The sequence below is a fragment of the Ammospiza caudacuta genome, chromosome 13 (assembly GCF_027887145.1).
Source record: "Ammospiza caudacuta isolate bAmmCau1 chromosome 13, bAmmCau1.pri, whole genome shotgun sequence".
NCBI classification, from domain to species: Eukaryota; Metazoa; Chordata; class Aves; order Passeriformes; family Passerellidae; genus Ammospiza; species Ammospiza caudacuta.
In genome coordinates, this window is record NC_080605.1 from 8,629,902 (window position 1) to 8,648,823 (window position 18,922).

The following is an 18,922-nucleotide window of genomic DNA, read 5'->3' on the forward strand; positions in this document are numbered from 1 at the left end:
GGCAGCTCCCCTGTGCCTCCCTAACACAGCACACCTCATTCCAGCCTGACCATACCCTTAAGTGAGAACGTCCCTTTTGTCACTGGGACTTGTAACTTACCATGCAAATGAATTCTCTATCCTTAACTGACTCATCTGTCCTCACTACTGGTATCTGTGACAGGCTACAGCTCTGGGAAGCACAAGTTCAATGATGCACAGAAGTAGGTCTTGTATTGGCAATTTCTCATTTACTGCAATAAAGACAAATGTGTTTTAGTGGCTTAAGCACATTTCCACACCATCTCTCTCATCCAGTGTTAACAAGGATGCAAATAATTCCTTAGGAGTTAAGAAGTGAAAAGCACTTTCCATGCTTCCTGCTTTCACTTACATAGGTTGCATTTGACCAGTGTCTTGTGGTTAACTTGAAGCTATCACAGCTCCCTCTGTTAATCAGTAACTAATAAACAGCCAGTATCTGATAGTCCAGCTTTATTAATAAACATTTTGGCTTCCACCCAGAGATCAGTTCTGTAGCTGAACCTCAGGCAATTCTCATTACTCAATGTGATACTGAAAACCACCAGTAATACTGACGAAAAAGACATTTAGTTGCATTTCCCCTCCTAGAATAGAGGAAATTAAAGGTGACTAAATCCCAGTGCGTCAGATTTTATGAATGTAATTATCTCCTACACCTCCTCCCTCAGGATTTTACACAGCTTGAGGCTTTGGGGCTTTTCCTTGGTAAAATAAAGTCCCCACATAATTATTAAAGGAAGAATTTTGGCTGAAATTACACTATACTACTTTAAGAAAGACTACTTTGTTAAATGTCTTCCCCAGAACTATTTATATCAAAACAACTCATTTTTGCAAACTCAGGTACACTTTTTTTGGTATTTACAGTCAGCAATCCAAACACAATGCCAATAACAATTACGCCTTAAAAGACAGTCAAAAAAAGCTATGGGGAGTAAAAGGAACTACCACACAATGTTTTGGAAATACAAGTCACAGAATGCCAACTGCAGATCTACATTTTTGATGTCTCCTTCTCTCCCTCTCCAGTAAATAATGGGCCAAGAAAGAGTACAGGGCAAGAACTTACCAGCTGGACAAGGCAGGTACTCAGCAAATAATTGTTACAAAACAAGTGCTTGGCTCAAACTTCAGGAGTCTGACCCCCCAAAGTATATGATTTTTAAAAAACAACTCTATGGAGCAAGAAATTATCTTCTAGAGATAATTCATAAAAAATAGGAAGCTGTATAACAAAATAATCCTCCCAAATTAAACCACTTTCATTTTCTTCCTACGAGAAGTATATCACACCTATTACAAAATGTCATACCTAGGATGAATACCAGACTTAAGAGGATTAAAACCAACAACCCTGAGTATCACAAATGTACTTAATTCTCAGTTCAATAAAATATTGGAGTATCAATTTATTAAAAAGTTATGTGAACTGTACATACGTAAACTGCAATATAGCTGAAAAATCTGAAATATATAATTTTAAAGGAAAATCATTTATTTCTGAAAATATTTAAAATATTGCATTTCTGGCAGCAAATTCAAAAGAAGTGCTCTGGAATGGGTGCAGTCTCTCTGTGCATTTGTCTTCAAGGCATGAAACATATCTGCTTTCTGATTTTTCACAGCACAATCTTGTGACCACTTTCTTTCTGATTTGTAGAGACAGAATTGGATTTCCAAGAACAGGAGTAGAATTTTTAACAGGAAATGCTACGGTCCTTGTTGGTGCAGACAACACACTTTCCGAGAGTCCATGGCACCTTGGAAATCTGCTAGCCATCCTGCATAAAACTGCATCAGATTGTGCTCACAAGTTACAGAATAAGTCTTTGATTGATAATTTTTCTGTTTATTTCCGCCAAGGCCACTGAAAATACGAAGGCCTTTTCATCTGAAAGGTTAGCATACATGTCAACTTCTTTTTCTTGTTTCTCTGTAGAAGAAAAAAAAGTCACTATTAGAAGCTTTTTCCATTATTTGAAGTTAATGCAAGTTACACAGAAATTAATAAATTATGTGAAGTAGTGGAATTGAAGTTACTCAATAACTCCTATGCATGGAGGGGGTTAGAAAGAGGAGGAAGTAATAGAGGCACACAAAGGTGCTGGAAGAGCCACAGAATGAGTCAGCCAAAAGCATGACTGAACTTCTCCTCTTTAACAGTGAAGGAAGAATGAACTGTTAACATAAACAAGTATTCAAGGGTTCCTTCAGGTTTTTTTGGTTTTAGTGGTTTGGGTTTTTTCTTTACATGCCCACCTCCCATCCAATAAAGCATAGTTATTTCACAATATGCTAATTAAACACAAGATTTGCCCCCTTACTTTACAGATACATGAAAGAAACCCAGGAGTTTAGTGACAGGGTCAAAGGCCAAAGAGCAGACACTTGAATGAAGTCAGGCTCCAGATTTACCGTCATGCACACTTCTGGACTTTCTACACTGCAGACTTTCCATCCTATCCCAGCTGTAGAACAATGCTAACACACCTCCTTGAGCAAGTAAAACCCATGAGCTCCCTGTGCTGATGTTGGCTTGCTTCAATGCCACAGACAAACAGGAAGCCATCAAAAAGTTTCCGTACTGCAGTGCTCAAATAAACTAAGTTACACTACAAAAATTCATAAAAAATTATAATTTGAGTAATACCACTTGCATAAATACCACCTCCTCCAGATCCTGACTGGTTCTATCCCAGTTTAGCAAGCCACAGGTAGCTGACACAAACTGTTAAGAAAATAAAGCAAACAAAGAAACAGTTTTGTCAGCAGAAGAGCAGGCTTGCAGACAGAAAGAAGAGAGAAATACATTGAGAGCTTTCAGCTGTGGAGCTCCATCTCTAATCCAGGTTCCACGTGGCTTGGACTCATTTCCAGTCACAACACAAAGCCCACCTGAGAGACCCCTCAGTCTCACTAACACACATACACACACACACACACTTTGGCAAGTGCTCCAGCAAGACACCTAATCTACCACGGGCAAGCCAAAGAAAGGGCAGCACTGGAAAATAACAAAAAGCAGGATCAGGAACAAAGATCCCAGCAGCTCCCATCTCCACCTACCCACACAGTTACCCTTCAGTGGGTTCACACTCATAACAATGGTTTTATTTGGCTTCACATTTGTGTGCAGCTACACAGAGAACTCCAGCAGACTGTTGTCTGTGTGAAATCAAGTGCTTGTGCTCAACAACTGAGTGGGAGAAGCTCCAAAATCCTTTGCCACTGTGTTCTGATTTACTGACACAGAAACAGCAGAAAGCAGCTTTTTGCTGACTTCCTGGCTATGCAAGGCAATATCCTCTAGTGCATTGAGTTTGAAATGAGTTTCAAAGTGAGGTTCACTGCCAGTCCTACCCTGCAGTTTAAGACAAATCAGCTTCTGTATGTACACTCTGGGCTGCTCCACTTCCTCCCTCTCACCATTTAAAAATTAACAATGCTGGGAGCAGTTCTGAGTACAGACACTACACACACTGGTTATTCCACATTAACCTTTTCTATTTTCATATCTAAGCCCCACCCCTTGATTCATACTTCCTGATCCAAACGAATCCAGCCACAACTTGAACATATCAGCAAAATTAAAAATACTCCCCCTGCACCACACCCTGGCTGCTGTTAACAGACTGTGGATTTCTTAGTTTCCCTTCCTCCCAGATCAGCCTTATTCTGAGACTTGAGCTTACTGAAATCTTTATATCAATATATATGAGGGATTAACACAGGTGTGCAGGCTCCATGCACTCTCAGGACAATTGTAGCTCTTATCAGTAACAAGAGAAGAGCTCACACCTGCATGACATTTTATCATGCACTACTCCTAGGATACCATAGCTTCTACACACACACTGAAAACTTTCCCACTTCAGTCTTATCTGAGAGTAGTTTTGACTCATTTCTCTGTTATGAGCAAAAGAAAAATAGTATTGTGTTTCTACAAGACAGTAAGACATTAAAAACCAGGGGGTTTGCTATATAGCTAAGAGGCTATTTAGGCAAAAATAGCTCTTCTGGATCATGCCTCTTGTGATCCCTTTATACTGTAGCCCTTAAACAGTGATTATGTATAAATCACATATGGACCTCTCCATTCACAAATGTTGTATGGATTCGTTTTTCAAGATAGCAAGTTACTTCAAATATCCACACTGGGAAAGTAAATGTGTGAGTAATGCAGCTGGAAATTACAGAAAAAAGAAAACTTGCATCAAGAAAATGTATTCAGCTTAAGTTTTATCAGGATACTGAAATGTCTGTATCTACCTTTATGAAGATCTGGCCTGCTAATAACAAGTCTGCTTCAGCAAATCTACTGCTCTTACTGAGACTTACTTGCTGGTAACCTCTTTCAGAACAATCAATACCACTTCCCCCAGTATAAAGGGGTTCTTGTTTGCTTTACTACATCAGGGTTTTTACCCAGATAACAAGACAACCTGGGAACCAGTCTAGCTGTGTGTCACAGTGCCACACAATAAAACAAAGAACACACCTCCACAACAAAATCAGAGTCAAATTATTATGGAGTGTTTGTATTTTCAAAATACATTGCAGTACATCTGACAAAGAAATTAAGTGACAATCTTGACAAGCCAAGGCTGCAGGGAGGAGTTCCTATTTTCCGGGGTCATCACATGCCTCTGAAACATGTGATAGGATCATTTTCTGAGTCCCAGCACTGCCATAACCCCTCAATCTACATCTGCTTCCTCTTTCCTCCCCCTCCATTCCTTCTTGCTAAATCTGCAGGGAAAATAGCTTGTTTTAAAAAGCCTTTTTGCTTATTCTATTCTTCTTAATTGCAGCAGCTCTTTGCTGTAATGTGAGCCAGTCACGAAGGACACAAAAGAACCAGTCAAAGGCACAGCCACAACTGGGAACAAGCACAGTGTGTATGGAATTGCATGACAAGCAAGGAAGCAAAGCTACAAATGTCACTGGGGTCTTTAGGAAGGAAATTTTCACAGCTGGATGGTCTTCAAATGTACAGATAATCTGTTCCTCCATTTAATACCACTGAGGTGTTTTCTGTCTGCCTGTTTTACCATCTACAAATGCATTAGGAGCCAAGTATCTAAACCATACAAGCAGTGGCTTCTTTTCAAGTGTTTGGGGCAAAAGCACAACCTCTAAAGAAGTACCCAAAATATCCCTGAAACAGAGAACAGGCAAGGAAATTAGATACTGCCACCTTGCACTGCAGAGCTGACTTTGAACACACACAGACTGCTGCAAGGACCAGCAACCACTCACACAAAAACCACCTTAACTGTAGTACAATTACATTGCTTAATAGACACAAACAACACTATCAAGCAGCACATGTGGTAAAGGAATAATATTTCTAAAATTCCTGCCAATTACTCCACACAGAGTAGTTTCAATTTTGTAAGCAACTTGAAAAGGGAGAGGTCAATGGTAACTTTAGTAATTACTTACAAAAGGATGAGCTCCCTGCTGAATTTATTTTTACAGCCATAACAGCCTTACCTATAAACTTTTTTTTTAATCTGCCTGATAATCATAACAATGGTCTACACAAACTACAATCTGACATAACCAGAAGTAAAAAAATATTCTAAGCCTACTTAGTCCTCAACAATAGGATGAGCTGCACTGGGGCAAAGACAATGACAAATGGGTATGAGCCCAATCCCTCCACAGGAGGCTGAGGAACAAACAGCCATCACAAGACCAAGGAAAAAGCATGGTAAAAACAGCACAAGAAGATCAAGGCAATCTTATCCAGTAAGATTCAACTTTAGGGAAACCCCAAGAAAAGGGACACCACACACACTCTTATGCAAAGATCCCACTACACCCAGATCTCTACTCTTCTACCTCCAAGCACTGCAGTATTGTCACACTTTGGAGTTTGCAGCAAGAGGTTAGAAACATTCACCCTAGTTTTGGATAGAAAAACATGCTCTCTTAGTATCTCTCCTGCTGTCAATTTCTTGCTTTTTGGAAACTACAAAACATGTCTCAAGAAAATGGATCTTTTCCTTTGGTTGCTTCTGTTGCATTCCTCTTTGTCAGGAGACAGAAAAGAAGATTCACTTTTACAGGGCAGCCCAACCAGCTTGCTGGAATTTTAAAACCAAGGCTGTTTGTGAACTAGACTGGCAGTTAAATGCCCAGAAAGGATCCTAAAGCTACCAGACAAGTCCAGCTTGGGTCACTAACAAATAGGGAAGCTATTATGACTTACTGACATCAATAAGTCATATGCAATAGTGAAGAGATTAGATACTACAAAGTGCATTTCTATTACACTGAAACAATTGCCATCTGGAAAATGTACAGAAATGAAATTCCACCTCTTCCCACACTGAAAGCACTAAAAAACCCCAACAAATCCAAATTTATACTTGGTTTTTACATTAAAGAAACATTAAGAAACAGATTTACATTAAACAGCAGAGATATCAAACTTGGTTTTGAGAAGTCAGAAATTGAAGGAATTTCCAGCATGAATTAACACCCTTTTTTTATTTTGTAAAGTGGAAAGGAAGAAATAATTGCATTTCTGAATTATGCCATATGATATACTTCAAGATTTCAGGAATTTTAGGAACAATATCTGCTGAATATTTGCATGAAGTTTTGTCACTCTCCTTTTATCTGCCTTCAAACCGTCTGAAGCCCATGCTAAATTGTGGATTCATAACTCAGGTCTAAAATTACTATCTCCAAAAACACAGCTAGAAAATGCAGTGCCAATAGGCTCTTAAAACAAGAGGAACCCTAAGTGACAGTTGCATTCTTGAGGGTTTCTAGAATTACTCTAGCTATGTAACAGGCTCTGTATAATGATTAATACCAGCAGGTCACCAAGGAACCTCAACAGACAAGGAGTCATTCTTTCCTCCAGAAACAGGACTAAAATTTGGGTTATAGTAGTGATTCAACATGCCCCTTTCACTGTGGCCCCTCAAAAGATTTCAAGAAACTTTTAAAGTAATCCTGTCATCCTAATCCCCTCTCTGACAACAGATATCATTACATGCTGTCCTTGTGATACAAAGCAGCAGCAATTAAAAAAAAAATTTAAAAATCACCCAAAAAAACCACCAAAAACCTACCTAACACTTCAGTCCAATGGCTTTCAAGCTACATGTTGAAACTTGATACAGTGGCTAAAAATACAGATTCAGATCTTTGTAGTTAGTTTCATCAGACACTGAAACATAAAACCAGAGGTCTCTACACATGCAAATCAGTCCCTTCCCCACATTAAGGTATCAGGTACTGGCTGAACTAGTTTACTTATTGAATGGTATCAAGGTTTGCTGATTACAAAAGATACACACAGAAAATCCAACAAACAGATTTCTGCAGCTCTCATACCTCTTTCTTCCTCGTGCTTTTTTGCTGAGGCACTCTTAGGTCTTCCTCTTCCTCGTCTGCTGTGGTCTGAATGGCTGTTGGACCTGGATCTCTTGCGGTTTTCTAAGTCTTTACTCACTGCAGAATTGATCTTCTCTCGCTTAACTCTCTCTGTCCGCCTCCTTTTGGCCTCACTCTTGTTTTCTGGGCAAATGAACAGAAATGCCATGATGCAGGGTTGTTTTCACCTTTGTTCTTAATTTACTCTTAATGCTTACCCCACCCAATCAACCTTATCAAGTGCTCAGGTGCCTGTACCTTTACAGAACAATTGCATCTGCACAGTATCCATGCAGAAATCAAGGTGCCAGATCCAGAAGGGCGCTTCACTTCTTGATTCCAGGGATCAACCCTTTAATTGCTTCAAAAGCATTTTGCAGCCTGTGATGTTTGCTGGGCCACAAGAAGCTGTTTCCCAAATAAGATGGGAACACAAACTGCACACATCACATTCTGTATCTGTTCCACTGGAAAAGTTTATCATACAGCAAACACCACAGCACTGGGGCTTCCAATGACACTAAGAATGAAATCATTGCTGCTGCTCAGACAAACTGAATGCTGAGTCAGTGGTGCTGGCAGTGAACATCTCAGAACACAGTGAACGTGTCCCACCACTCCAGCCTGTGACAGGGCCCCTCATGCTCACTGCTGAACAGGTATTGTTCTCCTCCACACCCAAGTCAAAGAAAGGTGCATTTCCATGAGTTTTATCTGAACAGGTATTGTTCTCCTCCACACCCAAGTCAAAGAAAGGTGCATTTCCATGAGTTTTGTCTGGAAGTTAAGCATGAATTAATGAGCTTGGGTACCAAATATAGTACAGTCACCACTGCACATTCATGGATTAGCTGCACATTTGTAAGGCTGCAGCACCACTCCACAGTAGCTGCACTGTTGAAAATACTGGAACAACATTTTGTAGAAGTAGTTGTGGTTATCTTAGGAGCACAATACAGACATACACAGTCTGCTACTGTATCTCTCTGGGGAACTGATTTCCTTTGGCTGCAGTTGTGCCATTGATCTTGTACACACACAGGGACAAGCAGGACAGCAGGGTCCAGTCACTGAGGCTCATACAGAACCTGCACTTCAGTGTCACAGCCAGGGTGAGGTAGAGCAGGGGAACCTCTTCAGACCCTGCCTAACCCCTGCTCACACAGGGCCACCAAGAGCCAGCTGCCCAGGACCATCTCCAGAAGGCTTCTAAGTACCTCCAAGGATGGAGACTCCACAACCTCTTGGACAGCCTTTCCAGTGCTTGGTCACACTCACAGTAAAAAGCACTTTCCAGAGCTGCTTTCCAGGAGGATGGCCTCTAGCATGTCTCCATTTTGCCTCCCCTGGTGCATTTTCTCTGTACAAAGCTGAATTATACAACCACATAATGGCCTTCAGCTCCATTTGGTAACTACTTTATCAAAAAAGCAGGAGGAGGAAAGAAAATTGATCAACACTTCCAATCTACCAGAGACATTTCTTAACCTCCTCCACCTTGAAAGATCAGTTGTCAGCATAATGTCAGCTAATTCCTACAAGTGGTATCCTTCAAAACATTGCTACAAAATATCAAATAGCTGACTTCCATTTTGTAGGTCTGGTAGACTATTTAAAAAGTAGGTATTATAGATCAGATATTTGTTAGGCTTGGGTCAGATTTTTTGGGGATTTTTTAATATATTATTTTCCCTGTCGGGTTCTTTTTCTGACTAATTCCTACTACTGCAGGAAGTGACATAAATGAACACAAGGAGAATGCTATTCATGCCAGAAAGCACATTCAACTGACTTCTTACTGAGTCCATCAACAAAAGACACACAAGTCAGGCACAAAAAAAGCACTATTTAATTTAATCATGGAGAGAGAAGCAAGATCCACCCAGTTTTAGATTAAACATTATGACCAATTTTTTATTTTCAGAAAATCCAGCTTCAATCAGCATGAGCTCTGAAATCAGATCCTTTTGGGACCTCTACACGTTTAGCTTCAAAACAGGATTAACACAAAGCATTCTGTAAGGGGTTATTCTGCATAGTGATCAGTGTGTGCAGCTAGACCATAAACAGAATAAATGCCAACATCATGAGTACAAAGGAAGACTGAAAACAGCACCTTCCCTCTTCTCCTCAAAAATCAAGAAAAATTAACATATGCAAAGTCTACCATGCACAAATTGAAGGGAAAGTGAACTGACAACAATCCATTTACACAGAGAAGTAAAATCCACTATCTTTTGCCTCCAGGAAATAAGAAGAAAGAACTGTTGCTCCCTTCTCCCCCCCTCTGGAAGGATTACCTGTGATGGGTGGGGATCTCTCAGCACGTTTGGCGTGCAAGAGTTTTCGGCTGATAAATATGTAGCCACAGGGACATGATTTACATGCAACAGGAACCTGGGAAAACAAAAGACAATTTTTTCAGATAATTTCAAATTATGACCAAACTCCTGTCTCATGAAGAAAAAACACACTTAGTAACTCACATTTTGTCCTCAGAGATAACTCTTCAAATTCAGTCTGTACTGCAAACTACAGCCTGTCCTATTACTGTATTTAAACAGAATAGAGCCAGATTCTGCTGTAAATCACTCACCAAGCCTTTTCTTTATGCAGTTGTTAAAAATCAAGCTTGAAATGTACAGCTGTTGTGATTGCTTTGCACTACTTTTCCTCAGACTGACAGGAAGGGGGTGGGGGAAAGCAGAGAGCATTAAAGGAAGGCTGAATTAAAATAGAATTAGTTTCTCTTCAGAGCTCTCAAATATCAGTAGTCAAATCAGTCAGACATTTCCAGTTTTGCTTCCTCTATATACTTGGAAATAAATTAATTATGAGTTCAACCCGTCAGTACATTGTGAATGCATTCACTTCCAGCAGCATTTGAAAGCAGCTCCTTTAGAGAGGAGCAGCTTTAGAGGCACAATAGAGCCTGAAGCAAAACAGATGCATTTGCAGCACGCTCTGCTCCAGCGCTGCAGACAAGGCCGGGTGGGTACAGAAGGAGCTCGTTAATTCAAAATGCAAATAACCCAGGCCAGGCAGGCAAGAACTGACTGCAGGCCCCGGAGTTTGAGAGAATACAGTGCCTCTGAGCAGCTAAGCAGGCAGCAGCAGTATGCTCCCCCAGAAAATAACAATGTAAAACAAGAAATGCCACATTTCATATGAAAAATAACAAAAATCCACTCAGGGCAATTAAAAACAGCAACACTGATAAATTACAAAACTCATTACCTTAGTGCCAATATCTTGTGAGATCTTTTAGAATAGTAAGCAATACACCATGTTGCTTTGATTAGGTTTAAGACTGAAAACACAAATCAAAGCAAGTTTAGGCAGAGATCTGGAAGAGATTAAACAACACACATTAAAGTGGAATCAGGCTGAAGCATGATAGTGGGGGGGGAAAGGCAGGAGGTGATTTCTCAAATGTAATTCTTTAAGACAGGTCACTACACGTCTGCCAATAGCCACTGAAACAAACAGGAGCACAGAACCACAACTGCCCTCCATTTAACCAGACATGGGGAAGAACCAAGTTCCAAAGTTCTACTGACTCAAAAACCCTGCCAAATTAGTATGTGAATTTGTAAAGGGGAACTTTAATGCTACTCAGAATAATCAAATTATTTTGCTTTCTGTAGCACATCTGAACTCCTGCACTTCGCCCTACAAAAAGCTTGCAGATAAGACTTTTTGATACAGGTTTTGCAGAACTAGAGATTTTAACTCCCTTTATGGAGACACTGACATACCAAAAACAAGTCCAACAGAGGTTTATTGAACTTTAAAGGTCAGAATTTAGCAGGCTTGTGTGCACAGTTGTCTCCTTGTTCATACCTCAGTATAACAATCCTAAAGCCCCACCATCTTACAGATAATTTGTGTGTGTTCTTAACGTGACACAGAATTCCAGCTAAATCCATTTCTGAGCACTTGGGTCTCTCCAATAATTACCTTTCCAGGCTTGGCCTAAAAAAAATAACTTTGGCAAAGCCACCCAAGGGGATTGGAACAGAGTCAGTATTTCTCAAGGAACTCAAGTGTGTTTAACAGAACAATACTGCTCTGGTGTTACAGGTTTGGGGTGTGCAGCATTTGGGGGTGGGGGCCTGGGGGAAGGGGTTTATCACTGAAACTGATCACTCTCAGCTATCCTTTGAAGACCCACACTGATAACATCCTGCAACATAATTAAGGCAAAAGAGCCCTAAACACTATTTCACACTGTTTAGCATTTTCCTAATAAAAAGAGATTTTTTCTCACACAAGACATTTTACTTGATGCTAAATTAAGAAGTGATTATTATTTTCTCAGATTGACTGCAAGTACTTCAGGCTCCCTAGCTAAAGGAGCTGTGCTTTGATTGTGCAAATACTGAAATATGATATATTATCTAAATTACAACAGAACAATGTTTTGAAGTCTAAGAAGTGTTACTCAATATTTCGCTCCAATAATTGTGGGTGTCTAAATATTTCCATGCATGCCACTTCTACTGAAAAAATCAGAAACAAATGCTAAGCCCTTGCTCATGGAAGAATTTAAGAAACAGCAGCACAGGACACAGTCACATAAGAATTATATGAGTTTCCCCAAAATCTGCAAAGGGTTGACTTGTACTGTAGGCCTTAGCTCCTTGTTCCCTCTCAAATATTTGGCAGTGGAAAACAAGGTGTTTTCCAGTATGAGCAATGTGTGCCAGAGCAGGACATATAAGCACATAAAATCCATGGAAGCCATAGAGGAGGTGCTAACGGAAAATCTACATTGACAAAAACAAAACACACGATATGCATATAAGTGCAGAACAAAGTGAAAAAAATCTTACAGTGTTTCCTTACTCATTGTTGGTAGTTTGACATTCACTACATTTATCCAAAAAAAAAAAAACCCAACGAAACAAAAACACCACCACTCTCATATATGATTTCTCCCTCGTTTTCGTTTCTCCTTTCACCAACTGAATAACCAGAACTTGGCACACGATTTCTTTCTCAGAAATAGTATTTCGGTGACGTGCCTAACGTGCATTTGCAGCGGTTAAAACATGAAAGGACGCCCACACACAGCTCAGCGCTCCCGACTGTGCCAGGATGGGCAGGAATACTGTAAAACTATGCAAGTCAGAACAAAAAATGCCATTTTTCTAAAGCTATGCAAGTAGAGGAAAATGATGTGAGGCTATTTATTTTTTCCTAGGTATGGCTAAAGCAGTGACAGGGGTGCCTTTCCAGGGTCACGGAGCCGATGTCCCCCGGAGTGCCGGTGACAGGCGCTGCCCCTCGCCGAGCCCCAGGGCCGCTGCAGCGCCGGGCCATTGTTCGGAGCTCCGCTGCTTTCAGCGCTCACATCATTGCCGGTAAATGGAGACAGGCTCCTGACACGGCAGCGGTGCAAGCAGCTGCCTCTCTGTGAGAGTGTGAGCAGCTCCATTTTGTGCACAGCAGACCCCGCAGTGGGACACACCGACAGCTCAGCGGGCACTGGGGAACCGGGCACAAACTGCACCGAAGGTCTCCCTCCATTCCGCTGCTTCCCGACCACCCCCTGGGAAAACAACACCTCTGAGCCCCCTCCCGCCCAGCCCCGGGCACATCAGCCATCCAGAGGGCAAACTGCATTATATAAATCACCCGGCTCGTTGTATTTTTAACAGATCACACAGTTACTAAACAACACCAGCACACAACCGTGAGGTTCTGCAGTCGCGCAGAACCCCTCAGCACAATCCAACTACTCCGCTACCCTGCCGGAGGGACGCGGCGTTCAACCCACATTCCGTGCAGAAGCTGCAATGGCAACAACCACTGAGTTCACAAAAGCACCGACTGGAGCCGCACGGAGCCGGTCTGCCCGCTCCGCCCTCCGCAGCCCGGGTCCGCCGGCAGCCGCTCACCTGCTGGTCGCACTCGGGGCAGGACTTGGTGGCCATCTTCACTTTCTTGGCCCTACTGGAGGACATGCTCGCTGCTGCCGTGGCTGGGCTGACACGGCCGCGGCCGGAGCGCCCGCCCCGAGAGGAGCCAGCGGGAGGAGCGGGAGGAAGGAGGTGGAGCGAGGAGCCGGCGAGGAGCGGGAGGGAGCAGCCAGAGGAGGAGGCGGCGGGAGGAGCGGGAGGAAGGAGGTGGAGTTGGAGTGAGGAGCGTGAGGGGGCGGCCAGAGGAGGAGGCAGCGGGAGGAGGCCCGCGCGCCCCCGACAGAAGACAAGCCCCGCCCACCTCCGCGCGCGCGCGGGGCTGGCCCCGCCCGCGCCACCGGATTGGCTGCGCGCGGGCAGCGCTCGGAGCCCCCTGGCGGCCGCGCTGGGAACGGCCCGAGGGGTGGGAATGGCGGGGGGAGCGGGAATGGTGAGGGCAGCAGGAATGAGGGAGCCTGACAAATACCCTGCCGTCAGAAAGCACCAAACGCCACCTCTCCGGTCTCCATCTCGATTCAGAAAGAGCCAAGCCTGCAGCAGAGGGGGATGTTTATCGCCTGCCACACTGGTGGTCCCAGAGCGGGGTGTCTGGCCGTGCCTTTTAGTGGGTTCTGCTCACAAATTGGATGTTTTGGAGCACAGTGTCCTCAGACAGCAGTGTTTCACTGCCAGACCCTACCAGGACCAGAGCAACAGGAACAGCTACTCAGGAATTTCTGACACATAATTCATTATTCAGGCATTCATGCATGTCCTAGCGAGGATCCTCCACATTGTCATGCCAGCCCTCTCCATCCTTACTGCCAATACAGTGTGATGGATAAAGAATCAAACATCGTTTGCAATGTTGTGCCAGGACAACCTGTTGATTTTTTTTTCCTCCTCTTCCACAAGTGTCTGCCCTGAGCCTGGTTCCCACCCAGGGCATGAGAAGGTCCTGTTCTGTCCCTGTGAGCCCTGGGGTGTGTGGTGGTTTCTGGCTGTGTACACAGGTACCAGACTGCCTCATTTGCCCTTTTCCTCTCCTCCTCAGTATTTAATTTATGACTCAGAGGGTGGATTTGTTTCCCTGTTCTCCCTGCAGATTTTTTCCAGCCTATACCAGTCCATTGGCACAGGTGTTTCTCCAGAGATACACAAAGACAAGACAGGTTTATTTTCCATATAAACTGTGACTGCTGCCAGAAAGCAAATATGTTCTATGTAGGCACAACATTCAGATTTCATTCCTGAGTCCAGAACAAATCCATGCAACCAGGACCTTGAGCTTGCATTTGTTTCCTTAATTGATAAGGTTCAGCGATAGCAAAACATAGGAAGGTATTTGAGGAGAATTTACAACAGCAGGGGGCTCTGCTGAGTATAGTAACAGTATCTAGTAAATTAAATAATGAATATACAAGAGAGCTCACAGACATCTACGACAATACCCTGCTTTTCTTCATAGAGCGAATAGTCAGCTGTTAAACTACTCCACAAAAACAAAAATGTTTTCCTTACTGAATGCAAACAAGGTTATTCCTAGCTAGAAAACTGATTTACCGTACATGTATTTTTCATGTTATTCAAATTTTTTAACACATTACTTTTGAGTTCTGAAAGTCCAAAACTATTTCTTTTACATAATTTCAGAGGTTTAATACAGCACTGAGATAAAAACAGCAAATAAGGGAACAGGTTTAAGGGTACAGGTACTTTCTCTCTTAACAGAGTCAAGGCACTTTGCAAGACCAAGCCTTACTTAAAATGTCTTTTACACCAATTTAAAATAGAAAATAAGAAAATTTTGCAATGTCTCTATCTTATGAAAAGTTGCAGGTGACTTTGCAAGTGCCTGATGGTCTCTTTTCTTGGCTGTTATCACCAGAGACTCTAGCTGAGCTGAAGGGCCTGAGATGTTTCCACTGCCTGGCACATCAACTGCCTGCAACTACAACCTTACAAGGAAACAAAAATTCCAAAGTAGGATCAATTCACACATCTGATGCACCTCAGAGTGGCAGAGAGAAGCACTCCTGAGCTATATTTCTGCTCAGCACTCCACGCAATTTGGAAGCATCCTACTCTCCTGCAGGAGAGCTGACAGCCTTGGGCTCTGTCAGCCCCAACTTGCTGACAAAACACAGCAAATTGAGAAATTAAATTCCTAAAGTGCTCTGCAAACTTGTGTCAAAAAGGTTATAAAACACATCCTGGTTAAGTAACAACTTCCTAATTAGTCAGCTATAGTCAGCAGAGGTATTATTCTTTCCACGGCCAAAGTACTATCCAGAGAATTCTTAAGCTATATATCTAAAATACAAGGTTAGGATGCATGACAGCAAAATTACAAATAATAGGAAGAGCTAGATTATAATATTTGCAATGTTACCATGAAAGGAATTGAAGTTGTAATGGGACAGTATTCAACTGACAAGAAGAAATTACTGTATGAAAAAATACACTGATTATACAGAGAAGCTTCAATCCTATTTTATTATTCTGATTTTGGTAATTTTGATAATCACAATAATTTATAGTACTTAATAATGTCACTGTGCTTCTCACCAGTAGATTTCAGGGCAGCTGTAATCTGAGTCCCCTCTGAGTCCTTTCACAGGCAATCAAAGCCATGCCTAACAAGTCCTTTGAGATCCCATTACTCTGAATTTGGGCAAGACCAACATTTAAGTGGCAAAATGTTGGCTTTGTTCTCCAAGTACAGCTAAATATTGAGTGTTTCCCAATTACAGAGCATTTTAAAATTCACAATGTTGTTAAGCATTGATGCCTCTTGGTTTCAGGAAGCCCAGGCTTAGGCTGGCTCCTGCCTCTGGCTCAGCTGAGCACATTAATGCTTGCCTGAGGAAAAAAGGCCACAGCCTCAGATTTTAAAAAGAAGCTTTTCTTAAAATATCAATAATTTAGGCTATCTAATAGCAGTAGCACCTACTGTTCCCTAAAAAAGGGCTTCCAACATTTTATTCTCACATATTAGGCCTTTTTTGGGGGAAACTTTTTAAAAATCCACATGGCATTCAGAACAGTTTGGTTTCTACCAATTCATACAGTTTCACCAAAAGCTTACATTATTTTCATAGAGCACCTTTTCAATTAGTTCTTATGAAGAGAATTCAATAGATTAATTTACAAATTCCCTCTGAGTTTGGTTTTGGGTAGGAGGTTGGGCTTTTTTTTCCCCTCTTTATCATGAAATAACGAGTTGTTAAACATTAAGGTATGAAGTAATTTAACTGGTATTTTTGCAGTGGACTGGATTGATCTTTGCACCAAATCAAAGTTTTATGTTCATTTTGAAGAACAGTAGAAACAGTAATTTCTCTGAAAATAGTCCTTATATTCTGAACTGCTGCCATAAGCAGTAGTCCATAGTAAAAAAAACATCCTCCTTACTTGAACAACACAGAGTACAGAAAACCTTGCTCTTTTTGTCTGAATAAACCTGGTTTTCATAATGTGGTTTCCATTTACTTAGTATGCTGAAAGACTCCCAAATATCATTAAAAAGACTTTGGCATTTTAAGCTATTGAGAGCAGTTTTCTATCCAGAATCTTTATTTCAATGGAACAGCAGCAGCAGAATGAATGCTCAGTTACCACATATCATTATTGTAATCATGGGGTTTAAACCATGCAACTATTCATGGCAAAGCAGCTTGTTGAAGGTCTGTCAGAAAGGAACATGTGACAGCAGCTGTTATTTTGTTTATCACTCTTATTTCTCCATCTACCTTTCTTCGTATTTATGCATTTGCTGCTATTCTGTATCTCCAACTCAGCACTATCAACATGCAATTCATGGCTTTTTTATTTTATTTTAGCTTCATGGCTTTTTTATTTTATTTTATTTTACTTTAGCTTCTTAAAACTGCAAGAAAAGCAGCTTGTGTCTTTATGACTAGAGGTGGAACACAACCTGGAGATCAAAGAACCTTGGTAAGCAGCACTGTCCACCTTCAGTGTCTGGTTTGTCTGTAACCTGTGTTCATATGATTTGAATATTCATTTAGAAGTAACTTTGCCTCAACATTGCCAGTTCATCCTACACTATTTACTTTCAGGAAAGCATCTGTATTAAAGTAACCTTTGGAGATATATTTACCACTTGTAAAGAGAGAGACACTTTTCTCTAACACCACTTCACACTGCATTTACAATGGAAAGGCTTTGTTTCAACCCATTTATTTCCTGTATGCTTTTCTAAGAAATTATCCAGACTATTGAACCCCAGTTTTGCATATATTTATTCCAACGTTCTATTAAAACCCTTTTGGCTTGTGCCAAGTGCATTTGCAGGTGTGGAGCCTCCATCCAAGGCTGCCCTGTGTTACACACAACCCAGCAGCCTCACAGAATTTGCAAGCAAGGTCTGAGGGTTGCTTGGCTTGTCACCAGTGCAGGGACAGAGATGTCAGGGGATCTGTGCCTTTCCTTGTGGGGGATCAGAGGGAGACTCAGGGCAGTGCTGGCTGGACTCTTTGTGCTGTGCCAGCTCTTTCTGGGGAGCGGGTTGGGGGTGGAACAGCAGCGTGTGGACCAAGAGCAAGGGTCAACTTGTGTTCTTCCCCCAGCAAAATTAGTGTTTCCAAATTACAATCCATACTCTGATCTTTAATAGTCTGGGGAGCATTTCAGCCTTGATTTCTAAGGAACCATGAAATACACTTGAATTAAGATACCTGGGAAATCTACTTGTATCCACTGAATGTAAATATTAGAATTCAAAATAATTTGAACATTTCAGTTCATCTGATAAAAGCTTACTATAAAATACAATGTGGTTTTGTGGTAAATCCAACCTTGACATGTCTTACCACAGCTTGAAATATTTTCTTCTGAACTACTTTTTATCAAACCTAGAAAAAAGGGACATGACACTATTAATTATCGAACTGCCAGATTCAGAGAGCACTCTGCTTTCCAGATACACAACTGATGACAACCTTAAAAGTAAAATGTCAAAACATACAGGCACCAAAACCTGACATTTCAAAAATCAAAAAGGCTTATGGGAAAAAAATCAGATTTTTTCCAATCTCCTGGAACAGCTGCGGCGGCTTCAAGTAAACAAAAATGGACTTCTTGGAACATGAATTTCTAACAGAGCACTCCATTGGGTCATTCTGTGGGCAGAATTTTGGAGGCAGGACAAGCAGGGTCAGAAACACTCAACATGGCCTTCACAAACTGAACAGTAAACAAGAAAAAGCTCTTAGTAAAATCAGTACAACGATTGGAAACAAAAAACAAATGAGTTTTCTGCACCACCTCGAGAATGTTCCTTCAGCACAAAAAAATTCCATCTCTGTTATTTTTGTTAACTATGACTTGACTAAAATCCTCAAGCAGCATTTATTTTAAAATTAGCACAAAGCAAGTGCTGAAAAATATTGCACTTGAAATAAACTAAGAACTGGAGCAAATTACTAGTGAAATTAAAGACTATGGCAAGCAGAAGCTTGTTAGGAAGAAGAAATAGTAAAGACAGAAAAAAAGCTAAAGACATAATTGTATGTAATGAAATAAAATCAGATACACCAAAAGCAAATTCCTTGCTCTTCATCAGCCGAGGAAAACAC

At 41.4% G+C, this 18,922-nt stretch overlaps 1 protein-coding gene across 2 annotated transcripts in view; it reads right to left on the reverse strand.

Annotated features, from left to right (window-relative positions):
* Nucleotides 1–1,401: 1,401 nt before the first annotated feature.
* C13H16orf87 (chromosome 13 C16orf87 homolog) overlaps nucleotides 1,402–18,922 on the reverse strand; it is a 45,493-nt gene continuing 27,972 nt past the window's right edge. The window contains exons 1-4 of one of the 2 annotated variants that reach the window (XM_058813399.1): nucleotides 13,323–13,480; nucleotides 9,720–9,816; nucleotides 7,381–7,563; nucleotides 1,402–1,957 (exon numbers count right to left, since the gene is read on the reverse strand). In XM_058813399.1, coding sequence (XP_058669382.1) covers nucleotides 1,839–1,957; nucleotides 7,381–7,563; nucleotides 9,720–9,816; nucleotides 13,323–13,388 — 465 coding nt within the window. In that variant the 5' untranslated portion in view covers nucleotides 13,389–13,480 and the 3' untranslated portion in view covers nucleotides 1,402–1,838. Of the gene's footprint in view, nucleotides 1,958–7,380; nucleotides 7,564–9,719; nucleotides 9,817–13,322; nucleotides 13,481–18,922 lie in introns of those variants that run through there. The other variant, XM_058813400.1, reaches the window with a different exon arrangement.